We start from the raw sequence: 17,643 nt of genomic DNA, 5'->3' as shown, positions 1-17,643 counted from the left end.
AAGCAATAGTTAGGGCAAGCTAAACAGTAGAAATAACACTTGTATCTGAAACTGGTGGAAGTTTTGTCGTTCAGATATTCCTGCTTGCCTGTACTTGAGTAGAGCAGCTTTGGGAAACTTTAAAATGCTTTTGCCACGAATAACTCACCCAGTCCCAAGCAGGAAAAGTTACAAAGTGATTAATAAATGAGTTGAACAAATTGGCCCAACCAACAAGCTCCCTTTAGGGAAGTCTAGGTGCAGCTGAGTATCATTTTTTTTTTAATGACAAGCCTGCATTGCAATTTTTATTAGGCCTTAGGCACTTCGACCTCCCTCCATACAAATATATTTTTTTATACTTTTACAGAATAAATATTTTTCTAAGTTCTGAGAATTTAACATAACAAGCCTCTGTGAGAATTATTACATCATCTCAGTGGCATTGAATACATGGCTGAGCTTTTAATTTGAACAGTATGCATATTTGAATTGTATTTTATGTATTGGTATTGTTTATTGTGTATATTTTTTCAAGGCCAAAAGGCAAAGCAGGAAAATAAATAAGTGACTTCATTTTTACTTTTTCTGATTTTCCAAACGTTAAAACATTGTGCTTAAAGGGTAAATCAGATTTGCTTTAGGGTGGATCAAATATGCTCCAGTGCTCTATATCAGGGATCTCCAACTTTGGCAACTTTAAGATGTGCGGAATTCTGGGAGCTGAAGTCCGCACATCTTAAAGTTGCCAAGGTATGTGACTCATGGGACTGCTTGGATTCCTTCTGGAAAGGGGCCCAGTTCAACCAAGCAGTATAGGAAGTGTGCCAAATTCTAGCCTTTCAAACCTCTGGAAACCTGACACTGGCTTGTAAATTACCTTGCCATTAACATCTTTTTGTCTCCACAGCCATACCTGCTCTCTTTGGAGAAGCATCTCTTGGCTGGCAAGCCTTGAAAGGACCTCCTGTGGCAAGCAGAATCTAGCAGGCAAGGAAGCACTGTTCAACATGTGTGTTTTGGGCTGGTTAAAATCGGCAATCAATTTTAACGACGTAATTTATAATTCATACAAGTTGTTTCCATACATACGGCGCGTTGCTTGGGGGAGGGGTGTCAATGTTTCAGGTACCTTATTACGGTGACAGTTTGATTTGCCTTCGTGTTCCAGGTTTATCCCTTCTCGTATATTTCTCCTCTTTACCTCGAAAGGGCCTCAGAGGAAGATTGATCAGGCCGCGGATACCCTTCCCGAAGGCCCTGCGGAAAGCCAGCGGGTTCAGAAGCCTGTGGTCTGCTAGGCCTTGGGAGACCCGTCATGCTAAGCGGCAGGCAGGAGGATGTGCATCGGCGGTCGTGGAACTAAGCCAGGCCTTAAAGGAAACTGGCGGGAAGTTTTTCCGGGCGCAGCCTTTGGAGGCGACGGACGGAGATAGCAGCGACGTGAACCCTGAGAAGGAAAAGCCGCCTTCTGGCGGAGCTCTGGGGACGCACCCGCGTCGTTTTACCGGCAGTAATCCAAATGGGCCTCGCTGCCTTTGGTTGGGGGGGAACCTTTTGCTGCGCGAACCGTGGATTTCCGCGAGGTCCTTCACTCAGGTGCTTAACAAGGCCCGGTGCTGCTTAGCTTTCTCGAGTTGAGCTGAAATCCTCGGGCCCCACCAACAGGACTACCAGTTGGAGTAAAGAACTTGCCTTGGGAAAAGGAATGAGAGCAGTTGGTTGGGAATGGCTGCTAGGTGAAAACGGCTCCGGTGCTCGCATCTCGGATCCAGATTATGACCAGAGGGCCCCAGTTCCTGACCGTAGCATTCTCGTAGAGACCTCCATTTAAAACAGCCAAATAGCTGTTAAGTCTAAAGCACAGGAGGAAATCCTTTTGCTTTCGACTCTCAATAAAGCAACTGCTGCACGGATCCCCCAGCCAACGTCCTCTCCTCTGGCCTCCTTCCTCGCCCTTTCCACACGATTGCTACCTCTTCCCCCCCGCCCCAGGGCTTTGTCCTTCCAGGTGCAGCCTTGCGCTCTTCTAGTTCTCCCGCTGTGGAGAGTCAGTGGACTGGTTGTGCCCTGGCTTCTCGGGCACAAAACCATCAAGTTATCGGAGGAAGCGTCGGATCCCTCTTGACCTTCTTCTGATGCAAGGAGGAGAATACGATCCTTTCCTCTATTTCCTCTCTACTCAATTCCCAAAGGGGCTGTTTTCCTGGCAGTTTTTTGGTGGGGGTTGTTTGCAACGAAAGCTTTTTGAAAAGTTTTCCCGTGTTTTGGTCTGCCTTTAGAGTTTTCACGGCTAACAATCCTATCGTTTTCGATTATAAATTGGAGTAGAAATCTGTGGAGACAACAAGCCTACCTGTTTATAACTTCCTTTGGCACAGCGCCGTTTTTCTGCTATACAGTTTGAGGGGTGGGTTTTAATTAAAGAGACCATATTGCTAGGCTGCCAAAAGGCCTCCCACCAAGTAGAAGCCAGATCGGGTCATTCCCAGATTTCTCTCCCTTGCTCTCCATTCCAAAGGTCTTCTGGGGCAACTTATGGATCTGCCAAAGCAATCCGCCTTCACTCTGACAAGGGATCACTGGCAGACCCCTGGGGCAGGAATGGTCGCTTAAAAAGATAAGCCAGCTTGCCAATCACGGCAGAAATAATTAAGCCAATTAAGTCAATCCAAACAGAAGCAAGATGCGAGAGAGACGTGACCCTTCTGCGGAGCGGGAAAGGAAGGAGGTGGAAAGGTGCCTGGATCGCTCGCACGCGTCCCGCGCCCGGGCCGCTCTCCGAAGATTCGCTGGGGTGGGGGGGATTTGGAAACGGCCACCGAACCTGGAGGCGGATTCGCTGCCGCTGCCCGGAGAAGAACAGTAGTAGATCGTTTGCCGGGAGAGACCCTGGTTCACCAGGTAGAGGAAACCTCGAAGACCAAGCCTCCAAGCGAAGGGGAGTAGATCCTGTAGCCATTTTCTTCTGCGTCGCCCCCCACGCCCGCCCACCCGCCGCCCTTCGTGGTGGCAAGAAACAGAACATCCTTTTTGTTTTTCCAATTTGAGCTTGTACAGTAGTTTCCTATCGGGAAAAGAACCGAATCAGCCTTCCACGATTATCATCTTATTTGTCCCCCCAAAAGAAAGGAACAGCTTTCTCCCTTTTAAAAAGAGAGAGAGAAAGAGAACGTTTAAAATACATACAGTTGTGTGTGTGTGTGTGTTGTGATTCCTCACCAGATCTACAGTACACTCCTGTTAATTTAAGCAGAAATTTATTGTTAAGTGCAAAACAGGTAAATCCCAGTCCAACTTTCCCGACTGTTTTTTCAACGCAGCCCCAGCTTTCTGGGATGGGACCGAGGGCTTTGTAATGATTTGATGTGCAGATGTAAGTGAGATTTATTATAACAACAAATATAGGGATGTCAAAGCCAACTCTGGATTAAAGCCGGCAGCCAGAGGGGGAAAGTGTATTAATTTCAAACAGCATCAGAGGCCAGTGTCTATTAACGCAAGCTATTCTTCAGGCCCCCCCATCAGAATTAATCATTGGGAGTTAATTTGAAGCGCAGACAAGTTGCTGTTAATTTAGTGCAGGGAGGCTGGGGTGGAATAAAAAGCGGAGGTGCCGGCCAAGCCTCTTGGGTCTCATTAATCAGCGAGCTGAGACGGCCTGGCTTGATTACAATTTGCAAAAAAATTCATTAGGGTCTGGGCGATTGACAATTTTTCTCTCTCCCTGTGATCTGACTCATTAGGCAGCCAAATGAAAGCTGCAATGGTGAATGGTGGCATCTATCAGCCCCCTCCCCCCCCCTCGCTTGTTTATCTCCCGCCTCGGCCTCGGGGGTCCCGCTTAGGGCTTTTCCTGACCCTGGCGTGAAGCGGCCATTCTCCCTCCCTGCTCCGTTCAAATTATAATGTGAGAAGAAGAAATCGCCCATCCGCTAGGTTGGCCCCACGCATGGGCCCTTCCCCTCCCGCCGGATGTCTCCCTCTCTCGCATAGAAAACGGTGGCAAACACACACACACACACACACTCCGCCTAGATGGACACTGTTTGCAGACGGGGGCAAAGGCTCTGAGCAGAAGGCAGCGGAGAAATCCTAGGAAAGGTTTTGCGAGCCCCCGCAGCTGCTTTGCGAACCGCCGCCTTCCTGCCCCTCTAACTTTTCGGAAGATGCTAAATCTGCCCTTTTTTGCTAGCATGGGACTCTTCAGGCAGAGGCGGCTTTTAGGATGGTTAGCATTTAGAGTGGAGAGCAAGCTCTCCAAGCCTTTGGCAGGCTCGCCGGAAGGTGGGCCCAGAGTGCGAAGAGCCCCCCCCCCGCTTTATTAAGCGCGTTCGAGAGAAACGGTCCTTATATCGGACAGCGGCTCTGTGCAAGCCGCGCTTGATCGAAACGCGAGTCTCCTTCGAAATCTGGAAAGCAGCGCCGCCTAAAAGCGAGCAGAACAGGCGCTCTCGCTGAGCCACATCGCTTGTTCCGACTTCATATGTCGCCAGGCCCCATCGGATGCAGCGCACCCCGGAGTACTGGGTGCAAGACTCCGCGGCAACTTTGAGACCTCTCAGATCTTCCTAGTCACATTGATGGGTATATTCGTTTCGGTTTCGCCCAATGAAATGGATGGGGTTGAAAGGGTTTTTTCAATCTTCTTCGCAGGCTGCCAGTTATTAATTGGCAGGCAAGTGGTAGAAATTCTTCGGGGGTCCCGCCTGTCTCCTCTTATCTTTTCCTGCACAAGTCTTGCCGTCCAGCCCTAGCCTATTTTTAAGCCAGACATTTTCCTAGCTAGTGAAGAGCGGCAAAAGGAGTTGGGCGTACCTTTTTGCAGAAGTTGGCCTGCATGTTGTTACCGGGTGAAAAGCAACGGAAGCAACAGTTTCGAAGTTGTGATGGCGGCGGGACCCGCACAGCATTCAACCTTTTTGTGGCAATCTGGGTTGAAGCTTCTACTGAAACTCCTTCTCCTCCTTTTTTTAAAAAACCTTCCTACGGTTGGAGCAACGTCGGGATCAGGCGTTTGGATCTAGATTAACCTAGAAACCCTCGCCATCGGTTTGTGCTGACCCCTTCCCTTCCTTATTTCTTCTTTCCAAAGCTCTTGTCCGGAATTAATCCGGAAAGGTAGAATTGCTAACACTTTGAGCTGGCCTGGTCAAACCTACGCCAAGAAAGAAAAATGCACTCAGCAGGAGCTTTTCCTTTTCCGCCAAGAAATGGAGGGCCTCCCCTCTGACCAGAACATCTCCCTAGCGCAGACCATCAAATCCGAAGGCCAGGACTCTCGGGGCCTCTCCCACCTCCCCTTGCCAAGGATGGTCACCACCCGCTGATCTACCAGGGCCCGTACTGGGGATCCCGGCGCATGGCAACCCCTCAGTTAAGTTTTCGGCCATTGTTTGCTGCTATTCTGAGCAACGACAGGCAGGTTTCTTCTTTTTCATCGGGCACTCCCCTTCTTCTTGCCCATCCCCGTCCTCAGCTGAACCCGTAGCCTCTTTAAACGGGAAACGGCTGTGGACGGGGTCGGCCCCAAAGAGGAACGTGCCGATGGGTTTCGGGACTTCGAACTTCATACAGAAGAGCTGCTCACTCTTGTCTATTTTTCTTTTCCTCGTTTGGGCATTTTATTCACAACATCATTATGTTTTGTTTCATTTGCATAACTTAAAAAAAAAGTAAACTGCATTTGAAATAAATTAATTCAACACAATAGAAAAAAAAACCTCGTGCATTTAAAGAAAAGAGCGAAGAGGAGAAACGTGACAGAATAAGGGGATAAAAAAATCGGAGATGCACCGGAAGAATCTCTCATTTGCTTCTCCATCGCTCTCCATTGGAAAAACTGGGGAGGAGGAGGACGAGGGTGGAAAGGAAAGAAGAGGAAGAAGCAGCAGCAGCTGTACAAGTTAAACTGGTAGTTTTCTTCCCCTTCTTTCATTTAAAAGAATTGGGGAAGAAGAATAATCCCGATCGTGGGAGAAGAGACGTTGAAATTTTTGACAATAAAATGTACTTTTGGAATGTCAGACTTCACCTCACTGCTCACTGGTCTCGTCACAGTCAAAATACAGCAGCTGAGATCCAGCGCTTTATATACAAAGTTGGACAGTCTCATAAATATGTAAATAGTTCCTCCAAGTCTTTCGATACTCCCTCTGGAAAAATGACACGCGTTTTCTGAGGGATGGTTTATGAACGTATTTCAGCGTGGCCTACTTAGTTTGGTTGGCGGGTCCTTCACTTGGTGGGTGAAAAATTCTCTATTATGACCCCCCCTCCCCCATTTTGGGGGACGGACGGACGGGGAGGGGCGGAGAGGATGATTGTGCGCGTGAGGACAGGAAAAGATCGGGGCTGGGTGGGGGAACCTCGGTCAGATTTGTCCCCGCTCACGGCCTGGCCTGCTCCAGTTGCTGATGCTGACTCCGGATTGCGAACCGGCTAACGTGGACTGGGATAGGCACCACAATCTTGGGGTTTCGGGACGGCTCCCCGGTCTTAGAGTTGGCATTGCCCGCCTTCACCCGTTTCCACTTGGCCCTCCTGTTTTGGAACCAGATTTTGACCTGCACTTCGCTGAGTTTGAGGGCGTGCGCGATCTGGGATCGCTCGGTCAGAGAAAGGTATTTCTTGCAGTGGAATTCCTTTTCCAATTCCAGCAGCTGCTCGCTGGTGAAGGCCGTTCGCCGCCGGCGGTTTTTCCCCGTTGAGGTGCTACTGTTTGGGTTCGCCGAGCTCTGACTGCTCTCGTCCAGGCCGTTGCCAGCATCGTCTTCCTTGTGCGCCGATTGGCCCGGCAGATTGTCGTCGGAGCTATAATCGAGATCGCTGTCCAGCGAGAAACTTTCGTCTTTGCCTTTCGAATCGTCCTCGGCTTTGGCGTCTTCTTTTCCCGAGGCTGCTCGTGTGGTGCCTGGAGGGAAGCCAAAAACAGCATCTGTTTTTAAGTTTCACCCAGCTTTTTGCCAGCAATCCTAACAACAGCCTCCTCCTCCTCCTCCTCCTCCTCCTCCTCCTCCTTTCTTTGTGCAACCCGAGGGACGGGGACAGATTTTAGGCTTAATTCCGAGGTAGCAGAATCTGGCTTGGAAGCAAGTAAGAGGAGAATGGGGACGAGCAGGGATAGTAGGGCAGAGGGACGGAGAACCATTTCCCCCGGCGTTCTGTGGAGAAACTCAGTAACGTTAAAAGTTATTTTTCGGTGGGTTCCAGAAACACAGTTTTAGGGCAGAGGCGTCGAAATAAGGAAAGCACAAGCTTTCGGGGTTTCACGTTTCTCCGGAAGTGTCTGCTTCCACCAACCCTTACACCTTTCGGGTGCCACAAGGCGCTTCGTTGTCTTAGCAAATTCATGGCAAATGGCAGCGATCTTTGAATGGGTTTTTGCGCCCGAGCGGGAAGCAGAACGTCACAACGGCATGCAAAATGGGAAAAGGAGTTGGGTTCACCCATCCTGGTGCATGCCACACTTTTCCTTACTCATTCTCAAGACTTGCTCCTTCTTTCCTTAAGCAAGGGACTTCAGGCAATTCACCAGGCTAAAGTGTCAGCGCCTTGCTCTTTGGCTTACTAACTCCAAATTGCATTTTCTAAACGTCCCAAGCATCTTCACAAACACCTCTAATTATACGCGAGGAGTCGATTGGGAGGGATGATCCCTCCTCTCAATGGTCTACTGCTTAACTTTTCCCACTTTGCCCTGCCCTTGTCCTCAAAATCCTAAGAGCAGCCATTAAGGAAGGAAGTGCCTATATTCCTGTTATGACATGTTAAGTTAAACACTCCCGTGGTCATGTTTCACGGTTGGCGATAGTAATGCCTTTGTAAACGTCCCAAATAATAACAATAGAACTATAGCAATAGAAGAACAGCAAATGTATGAATATGAATGGTGCCCATTCCACACACACCCTGCCGTCCTTGAGGTTTTAATTTGCTGCGTGTGAGAATTGCGTAGAAAACTAAGAGCGAAATGCAAATATTCTCAAGACCGCATGGATACATTCATAAACTATACGCATTTCAAGTTTCCAGGCTGCCTTTCCGATTAGAATTATATTACCCAGGTCACCTCAAGACAAGATAATCGCCCCCCCCCCCACTCCGCTTCACTTTGGCTTCCTCGGCCAGGGCTAGTTTTGCAGCCAACGGTCTGCAGCACGTCGAGACATGAAAATGCACTTGCCAGCCGAGGTACTTACCGAGAGAAGCTTGCACCGCTTCGGAGGCAGAGAAGGCCAGTAGTGAGCCCTCCTTGGCCAAGAATGCCTTGCCGTCTTCAGCTTCTGCCTGAATGGCATCCACCTTGTCAAAACTGCCCTGGAGACCTTGTGGAGCAAACTTTCTCGCCGCCTCTTGGTGCTGCGGAGAAGCCGAGAATGTCCCCGGCAGGGTGGCCATGAGGGTGGAAGTTAAAGCCATGCCCTGTGCCAGGCTGGAGCAAAAACTGGTGGGTAGGCTGGGAATCTGGTGATGGTGAGGGTGTGAGGGCGGCAGAGTGGTCTGGGGCATGGCGGCCGGCGGCGGCGGAGGAGGCGGCAGGACTACCGGTCTGTAGGGCATGAACATAGGATAGCCTGTGTAGACGAAGTGGCCCGGGCTGGGCTGAGGCGGGCTGCCGATGAGCGAGTCTATGCTGAAGGCAGTGCTGCTTCCCAAGGGGCGCGGCATCATCATGAGCGACGGCTGAAAAGCTGCACTCATAGAGGCGCTACAGGCCAAGGAGGCGCGCGAGACAAGAGGCAGACGGGGCGGCCCGGGAGCTGCTTTAGGGCCGGGAGCTGGCCGGGGACGAGCAGGATCGGGAGGAGTGGCGGCGGCGGCCGGAGGAGAGGGCCGCCTGGACTGGGCAACAGAGGGTCAAAGTTGGGTCTCCCTGGCCGCGACAGGGAGACATCGGGGCGGGTTGCCCTGAGCCGCGATCCAATTCGAGCCGAGACCGCTTCCCCAGAGGCAGAAACAGAGACAGAGAGAGAGAGGCCGGCCTGCCTTCTTTCCGTCCCTCGGCGCTCACGGTCTCTTGGGGGCCCTCGGAGAGCCGGACTCCAAGCGCGCTCGCTCGCTCGCACTCCTGGTGTCGGCGGTACCTTTGAATCGCGCTCTACTTTCTCATTCACGTTTTGCCAGGCTCGGAACCTTCCCGGAGCCACGTGGCTGCCTCTCTCCCTCTCCATTGGCCAGGGAGAGAGAGAGTGAGGGGAGAGGGAAGGGGAGAGGAATGTGCGGCGGAGCGGCGGCGGCGGCAGCGAAGCGGTCGTTAACTCCGCCCCTCCTCCGGTCCGCGGAAAGTGAGCCGAGGCCGGCAATTCTTGGCGGCTCCTCCTCCTCCTCCTCTTTGAAGCTTAGCTTGCCGGGAAGCTTTCGATAAGCGCGCAAGAACGTGGCTGCAAGTTTGCCGGCTTCGCTTAGACGTCTCTTGGGCCTGACCGGGACGCGGCCCTCGGTAGACCGCCCGGCGGCGCACGCACCCGCCAGGAACCGAGCCTCCCGATTACAACTCTAGGCTGCCCCGGTGGCCTCAGGGACACCCACCGGAAGGCCAAGGCCCAGGTCTTCATCTGTCCCTGGGGCGTGGGGACGGGGAGCAAACAGGCAAAAAGGAGCTGGGATCTCAACCCCTGATACCCTCAACAGCTGGTTCCGAACGCTCCATCCGCTGGAGACTTCGGCTCCCTTTCAGCTCCGTGCCGGTTTGACACACACACACACACACACCCCTCCACCGCCCCCAGACATCCTGCTCTGGTCAAAGGAGTCAGAGCGCTTCTTTGGCCCGCGGAAGGCTGGAGCATGGAATGACCAGGAGGGTCGGGTGAGGCAGAACTCGGGGAGATGGATGAGCAGCATTCGCCCCCCCCCCTCGCCGCCCCGCTCCTCCTGTGAGCCTCACTGGTTTCCCTCTCTCCTTCGTCAGAGGGGCTGTTCTGGCTCTTGGAAAGAGTGATTTAAGGGTCAGCGGTAGTGACGTAAGAAATCGCACACGGGAACTTGTAGGCACCACTTGCCTGAAAGTCAAAAGTTGGGCGGTGTTTGGAGGAACTTAGTGTCGTCTAAGGCTAGAGATGGGAGGGCGGCTGCGCTTAGCCAGAAAGCCCTCCTAGCCCGAGCCTGCCAATTGCTACTAAAATTTAACGACCTCCACTGGGGGAGAATGCCTTTTGGAGACCCTAACAAGATAACGATCAGAGAGAAATGAGGGTCGTTACATGGGTAATGGGAATTTCTTTACAAGCGTAGTTAATTGGAAAATAAAGACTAATCGATATTTATGAACGTATCGATCCAAACCTTTGTAGATCCAGCCTTTCTCTGCCTTCTGTTTCCTTTCACCCGCATTTCTGCCCCTTTGCGCCACAACTTTCGCGTTTTCCCACAAAAGACCGGAAACTGTTTGAAAAATCGCGGGGGGGAGGCACCCCCACTTACCTACCCCTCACACACTTCGGTCCCTCCTCTTAACAACCTTTGGAAAACATGCAATTCCTGTGGCTGAAAAAGGAGTGAAGGGTTGAGGAAGGACCTTTCAGCTCCAGAGACAAGGCAGCAGCAGCAGCAGCAGGGAACAAGAAGCCCAGGCAGGCCGACAACAAGGTGTCTTGGTGCTCAAGGTGTCCACTCACTTCCTCTTTCACACTCCCTTCTTCATTGCTATTAAGCCTGGCAGTTTCACAGGTCATCAAACCTTGATTTCCCCCACCCTCCTCCCTTCCCGGCATTCCCCTCAAAATAGGTTTCCTTGACAGTTTGGGAAGAGGAATAGGTTGGGTAGCTTTGCTGGAAAGACCCCGTTGCCTACATTTTGGAGAGCTCCGTTTGATCGTTGGCCACATACCATTTGACTGTTTTACCGCGCCCGCTGGATGATTCTGACGCCCAGCAAGGGTTGTAAATGATCAGACAACACCGATCCCAGACCCCTTTGGCAGTCTGCTGAATGCCAGAAAAGTACTGCTAAGGCACCCCCTTCCTCCCCCCCCCCCTTGTTTCCCACTCCATTCCTCGGGGGAGATTTATGGCCCGGCAGAAAGGGGGCTCTGGGGGAGGGAGAAAGGAGGAGCCGCCTGCTTTTAGAAGTACCGGAGGAGGCTCGGCCTTCATTCCCTGATTAATTGGGCTCTCTTCTGGCCTCGGGTCTTGAGGGAAACCAGAAGCCAAATTCAAAACCCGGGTTTCCTTGGACCCTGGCCTGATCCCTAACACTCCCTGCGCGCCTCCTTTATCCTGCGAGGGCTGGTCCCGATCAAGCGGCGCGGTCTTCGGGTTTGGCCGCGCGGTTGCTTCGCCTCCAGGCTGGAGAATCGTTCCCACCTTTGGTGGGAGGCGGTTCGCGTCGTCGGGCTGAGGGGACGAGGAGTTTGGATTGTCGGGTTCCTTCCGGACGGAGTGACTATTTCCCACCACCACCACCCACTCCACCCCCTTGAAGTAGAAACTGAAAGCAGGCGCCAGAGTTTGGGAGAGCTTGTTGGAGGGGCTGGGCGAGAAAAACGTTTTTCCCGTCCAACTTTATCTAAAAGTCTTGCCGGGGCGGGTTTCGCGAAGAGTTCTTGTATAAAAGTAAACGTTCTTCCAACCCAACGGAGGCACCGATTTGTGAGGAGCAAAGTGGCGGAAGCCTCGTCTCTCCCTCCCTCTTTCTCTCTTTCATTTTCTCTCTCTCTCTCTCTCTTTCTCTTCCTTCCTTCTCCCTATAAACTATTTTATTCACTCTTTCGAAGAGACGGCGGTGGAGAGAATCCGCTTCGGAAACCTCGCCCCCCGCCAGAGTTGACGTGGGCAGCTTTAATGGAAGGCAAACCCCCACCCCACCACCACCCTCAGCTTTTGAAATGGCTTCTGCAATTATGTCAAAGAGTCATTCAATCGCCCGGATGAATTAAAAAGGACCGAGACTGCTCCTTTTTCACGGGCAGGCCTCTCGTGTTTGGCTTTTCAAAGCCCTTCCAACACGATGTCTTTCTTGAGAACAAAAGGCAGGACAGGGAAAAGAAAAGAGCCCCAAACTTGTAAATCGAACGTCAAGGGAACTTTGAAACAATCTAGAGCCCATAAATAATGATAAAGGATCTGGCAAAAAGGCAAACCCATTCGATTAATAGAGATTCCCAGGCAATGACCAAGTGGCTTATTTAAAGAGGAATGGCACTCAAAACAAAAGCAAAAACGAAACATCTAAAGGTTTCATTTGCATTCTTCTAACTTGAAAGATTTTTTTTAAAAAAACGTGAGCAACATTTAGCTTTTCCTTAGAGATCCCGGCGGCGGCGGAGGAAAGGCGAATGAACTAAAAAAAAAATAAAGTTTTCAAAGTACCCTTTCGCCGCGTTGAAAGAAAGGGGCGTCTACCATGGCTGGGATTTATCTTGGCGGCCTGGAGAAGATTGTCAATAAGGTTGTCAACAAGTTAAAGTGCTGAGGGTTTTTTTTTTTAATGGAAGTTTATGAAATCAGAGACCTTCGGATCGTTCTGTACTTAATTAAGAGGACATAGACATTTTATGTACTGGTGTTTTAAAAAGCTTTCTCGCCTTTCTCATCTCGAAATTTTTATTTGCTCATTTGGAATCAGAATGGAGCTGGTTTTGCTTTTGACTCAACAATGCCTTCTCTTAAATTTGAACCAGGAGTTTCTTTTTGGCATTTCACTTAATGGTTGGGGAGGAGTCGTCTGATAACAGATTAGGGGGTGATTATTTCGGTTAATGAATGACAATGCCTGAATTTCTCTCCACTACCTTTTCTCCCCCAATTTTTATCTTAATTATGGCACAACGATGGTGGTTTTTATCCTAACATTTATATATTGTAAAAATATAAAAAGCTAGGCAGTGTCAATAAGTGGGTTTTGTTTTCAATTGAAATTCAACTTTGTACCCGAAGGACAGAATGATGCTCTTGTAGGAGTTGAATAGTTTTTGGCCACACGAGAAAACTTGAGCGCGTTGATGAATGAATGTGAAAGAAATGAAAACCTCCCGGGAGGGCGTGAGGGGGAGAGAGGGGTGAGGTGGGGAGAGAGAGAGAGAGAGAGCAGGAGTGGGACTCGACCTATCCTCAGCCGCCATACCTCTTTGGTTTAGTGCCCACATTACGACGGGAATGGTCTCCTTTTGCAGAAGGCAAGCAGGCAGTCTTTCACCCGGCTCTGCTTCCAAGATCACACCCTGGAGATGCCGATTTCTGGAGCGCCAATAGTCTTGCCTGAGAGGTGAATGTATTGAAGAGGCGATTGCTACCGCGATTAAAAAAAAAAAAGTAGGTGAAAATGGCCATTTAATTTATATTTACCGGTAGGGCTGCAGGAAGGAGGCGGGGTTAGGGAGTAGCATTTAAAATTCAGAATAATTAACCCGGATAAATAAATTAATGTAGATGTGAACATTAATCCCCTGATGAAATCTGGACCATGTGTTATATACAGCATTGTGTAACTCTCCTGTGATCCAGTACAGGACGAGATGCGTTCCTGTGTGTGGCAAGCGTTTGGAGGGCATTTGGTTTTTCCCAGGCTTGCGAAGGGCCACTGGTCAAGCTTCGTCCTCTCGCGAGGCAGGAAAGAGGCTCAACGACCCGCAGCGTTTGATCCTTCAAAGGGACCTCCAGGTGAGAAAGTGAAGCGCCCTTTCCTCCGCTCTGTAGCCTGCTGGGTGCGGGCTGTGATTATGGTGGCTTAAATCCACCTCTCTCAGCAGAGGAAGCGCTGCTCTCTCTGGCGCAGATCAAAGGCAGCAGAGCTCTTCTGAAAGTTGCAGTTCCGCTTCCCTCCCCGCCTGGGACTTTTAACCCGCGGGCTGCACCGCCGGAGCTCGAGCAGAGCGGCAGAGAGGAGAGCGGTCTGGAGGGGGAGAAGACAAAGCGGGGCCTGCCGATTCCGCGTCTCGAGAGGCTGCCACCCCTTGTTTTGCAACTCTTCCGACGGGGCCCGGCGAATCGAAACTCCCACGCCTGGGAGCGGGGGGGGCGCCGCCTGGGGCTGAATTGCAAGGTGGCCAGTGGAACATCGAGATTTGGGGCCCAAGAAAGGTAGCGAGAGGCCGCTTGCTCAGCTCCGTGCGCTGGGGAGAGAGAGAGAGAGAGAGACGGGGAAAGGAGAGGCAAAGCCGCACCAGGCCGCTAGGCGTGCGCCCAAGAGACTGAAACAAGCCGGAGACTGGCGCTGACTGAGGCATCGCGGCCAAAGATGAACGGAACCCTTTCCCACGACAAAGCCGCCGCCGCCGCCTCTGGGGAATTTTTTTCAGAGATTCAAGGAGGAAAGCTCTTCCATCGCGGAAATAAAACAAAAACAAAACAACGACGGTATTTGTCTTGACCTTAAGTGGTAGCAGGGGATCGGATCGGAGAAGGGATGGCTACTATCGGATCACTAGTGGCAGCTTACACGTGGATACAGGGCCCTTACACCCTCCTCCCCCTCTTTAGGCATGAGGCCTCTAGACTTGCTGGCTTCCTAATGCGTGTAGGGGAGTGGGAGCTCTTCAATTGCTCACCTGGCCTGAAAAGCGGGGTGGTGGTGGTTTGGAGCAAATTCACGAAAGGATGGAGCTGAGAATGGCCAGAGCTTTTTCTGTGACAGAGGCCCATGCAAGGCACAAAGGCAGAAGCAAAGTTGGGAAAAAAAGTAGTGGATGAGAGGGGGTGGGGGGTGGGAGCATTTGCTGTAGCTTTCATTGCTTGGGCGTCTTTCTGAATTACTAGGTGCCATCGTGGCAAATGGGATGTAAACTAGGGCCACTGAAGGGTTGAAAAAGTGCAAATGATATTTTGCACTGGGACCCAGTTTTGCATAAGCACAAGCATATTAAAAAATCACAACGCCAATTGTAGATGGTTGTTTGGTGTGAAATCCAGAGAAAAATCCAGTAGAGGTTCTGAACATCTTATGGAAATGAAAGCTAACCACCTGGAGAGTCCAGCTTGGAGATGTGGTATAGGGTGTTCTTTATTTTAAGATTAGTACATGTAACAGGCCTGGGCCATTTATTTCAAAGTATAAGTATTTAAATCTAAAATATACAGATTATTAAATACTCCCTCAAAAATAATACTGAATTAATATGAAAACAGAAACCATAGAGATTTTGTTGGAATTACAGAATGCAGTATTTTCAGATCAGTCTCCCATTTAACTGCAATAATACTTTCAATTTTGTACAGATGTAATGAATATCCACATTACATGCTTTACCACCAAAAAGTAAAAAGAGGCTGCAGTGTACAGAAAAGTCTTATGTATTCAAATACAGGCAAGATTTTGGTTTGGAGCTTGGATCTTTATGCTTACAGGTGTATTCTTTATGCATTCCTATTTTCACGGGGCCAAATTCTTATTTCAGACTTTGCAAGAAAGGTGACAGTTTAGAACTCTGCACGATATAACACACCCTGCTAATGACTGTGTTCATGTCTGAAAGCATTCAATAACTATGGTCCTTCTATATACCTTCTAGGAGACTATATGAATCCTACTAATATATTTATGGATTTGATGACACCAATTTGTTCAACTTTTTACCACAAAGGAAAGAAAGCGCATTTGGAAGAAGTGCAGTAGGACTGAATAAATAAACCCAACTCCTTTCCACCTCTGAAAATTACATTGTTGTTATAATAGTAAATTGAAATGAAGCCCAGGTAAAGACTGTCTTCTCTGTTATTTAACTTCTTGAGTATATTTACATAAACTAATGGCAAATTTATTATTTAAAAAAAGGGGTTAGTGAACAGAAACAATTGACTTGGAAACTCACTTGATCTCTTTAGTGTCATCTGTGCACATATCGAGGCTTTCAGAGATGGCCACAGGAAACAGATTGTGTTGATATTAAGTTTTGCATCAAGATCACATTTTATACTTTATGCCACATGATATACACATTAATTTCTAGATTTTTTTAGATTAGAAATTCAACTGCTGACTGATACACACTGGTTTTTAGTCAAGCCTGCCATAAAATGAAGGTATCATCCAAATCTCATTTATTTATTTATTTATTTCTCCATATTGGGAGATGTTGAGGTGACACTGAGTTCAAAACTCTCCATTCCTAACTTTAGTGCTTTACAAATTAATTGCTTTACTGTAGCATAATCTAAAGCCCACTTCATCAGATTCAGGGAGTGTTGTTATTGTTATTTGAGTTTACAGGCATTTACCTAGCATGTAGACCTGGATATATGGAGAATAATGTAAACAATGGGGGGGTGGGGAATCATGAAATGTTATAGAAAGTAAATAAAAACATACAATACCTGCCTCCTTTTTTAGGTGAAGGTGTCATAGTGAAGCAATACATAGCAAAGTAAATATGTCAATGGAGATTCTCTGTCATCCAGGTAGAGTTGTCTGGAAGATGAGTCATCAGAAGAGGCATCAGACATTTCTCCCTTATTTCTCTGGCAAAAGGATTTACACAATGTCCTACTGTGATTTATATTGTTCTAACAAAATATTGCACAGCAGGCACTTTCAGTGATACAACAATATCTATCCCCAGTACAAAAAGTTACCATTCACAATCTTCAGTGAGGGTCCAATAGTGCCTCTACTGGCATTGCACATTGACAATGATTTTTCAGAGCACCTCAGTTAAGCCTCAGAGCAGTTACTGTACTCTTCCACACCGTACTGAAATGCCCTGGTGGTAAGAAAGCTGAAGATACTGATGCTGTAGGCCCTGTCACTATTAAGTTGCATTTTGGAAGTGTGAGGATTGAATTTTGCTTTGAGATTGGAAAGGGGAACATTTACAAGCACAATACTTGGGAACCATAGGGCAAATTCAATATAAGTAAACATTGTTTTAAAAATGGAATTAGTGATAAGGAATGGAAAAGTGGAGGGATCTAATTACTGATAACTGCAACCGGCAAGAAATGTGCTGTAATGTGTATCACAATCAACAGGGCATTACCAAGCCTAAGGCTGTCAATATCAAATTTTTCTTTATGAAATGGAAGTCATCTTCTCTCTTTAAATGCTTCCCCCACTTTTTAAATAAATATCTTTCTCTTCAGAGGCAACAGCCTTATTCACTTGTGCATAGAACAGTTCAAACCAGCTAAAAAAAACCCTAAATGTATAAATTATTATAAACCTGGATATTATATGTTTAAACTTTTTTTCTATCTCCAAGTAACAGTGAGTGGCAGCATGCAGGAATTGGGAATGGTTTTATTTTCTGGCTTTTTATTTGATTTTTTTAAACCAACAAATACAACTTGTCAAGTCTTTTATATCCCTGTTCCCACTGAATTTGCACCTCAATAGTTTTTCCCAATATATGCGGTTTTTGAAAAAAACAAGGTAGCTCAATGTGTCTGAACCAAAACTTTGTATTAATGTAAAAAAAAGATGAGAATGAACAAAATTGTTAGACTATTATTTCTTGAAATGTTGCAAATATAGAATTATTTCTTTCCATTAAAAATAACTCTAATGATATAACGATTTGTATTGACTCATCAGTCCTATTCAGTGTACGTACTTGTGGATGGCATCTAAAGATACCTTGCTCTTCTACCCCAGGTAACATGGAAGAAAAAGAGCATGGAAGAAAAATATGCTCCCTGCAAACCACACTGTTTTCTTCCTTCTAGAATTCACCATGCTCAGTTCCTTACACACTGCAAGCTAAGAAAATATGGTCCAGTCCTGCCAGCTCA

The 17,643-nt window shown here is 48.5% G+C and overlaps 1 protein-coding gene and 1 long non-coding RNA gene across 5 annotated transcripts; one reads left to right on the top strand and one right to left on the bottom strand.

Annotated features, from left to right (window-relative positions):
* Positions 1–5,594: 5,594 nt before the first annotated feature.
* GBX2 (gastrulation brain homeobox 2) lies at positions 5,595–9,055 on the bottom strand. The gene is made up of 2 exons (XM_026707760.2): positions 8,181–9,055; positions 5,595–6,892 (listed from the first exon to the last, which is right to left on the bottom strand). Exons 1-2 carry the CDS (start codon positions 8,680–8,682, stop codon positions 6,369–6,371), a joined length of 1,026 nt encoding a protein of 341 aa, XP_026563545.1. The 5' UTR covers positions 8,683–9,055; the 3' UTR covers positions 5,595–6,368.
* Positions 9,056–13,078: 4,023 nt separating this feature from the next.
* On the top strand, positions 13,079–17,425 carry LOC113441029 (uncharacterized). Of its 4 annotated transcripts, none has more exons than XR_015741193.1 (3): positions 13,079–13,233; positions 13,426–13,581; positions 15,429–17,425. It is a non-coding gene; the product is annotated as an uncharacterized LOC113441029 (long non-coding RNA). The 4 variants fall into 4 exon arrangements; XR_015741190.1 differs by having other exon boundaries at positions 13,400–13,581; XR_015741192.1 differs by lacking the exon at positions 13,079–13,233 and having other exon boundaries at positions 13,282–13,581; positions 15,429–15,612; positions 16,247–16,266.
* The last annotated feature ends 218 nt before the right edge of the window (positions 17,426–17,643 follow it).

Source organism: Pseudonaja textilis, chromosome 1 (assembly GCF_049901715.1).
Source record: "Pseudonaja textilis isolate UNSWEBS1 chromosome 1, rPseTex1.2, whole genome shotgun sequence".
Classification (NCBI taxonomy): Eukaryota; Metazoa; Chordata; class Lepidosauria; order Squamata; family Elapidae; genus Pseudonaja; species Pseudonaja textilis.
Note: the sequence above shows the minus strand (reverse complement) of the source record. Positions and strands in the feature narration are given on the sequence as shown.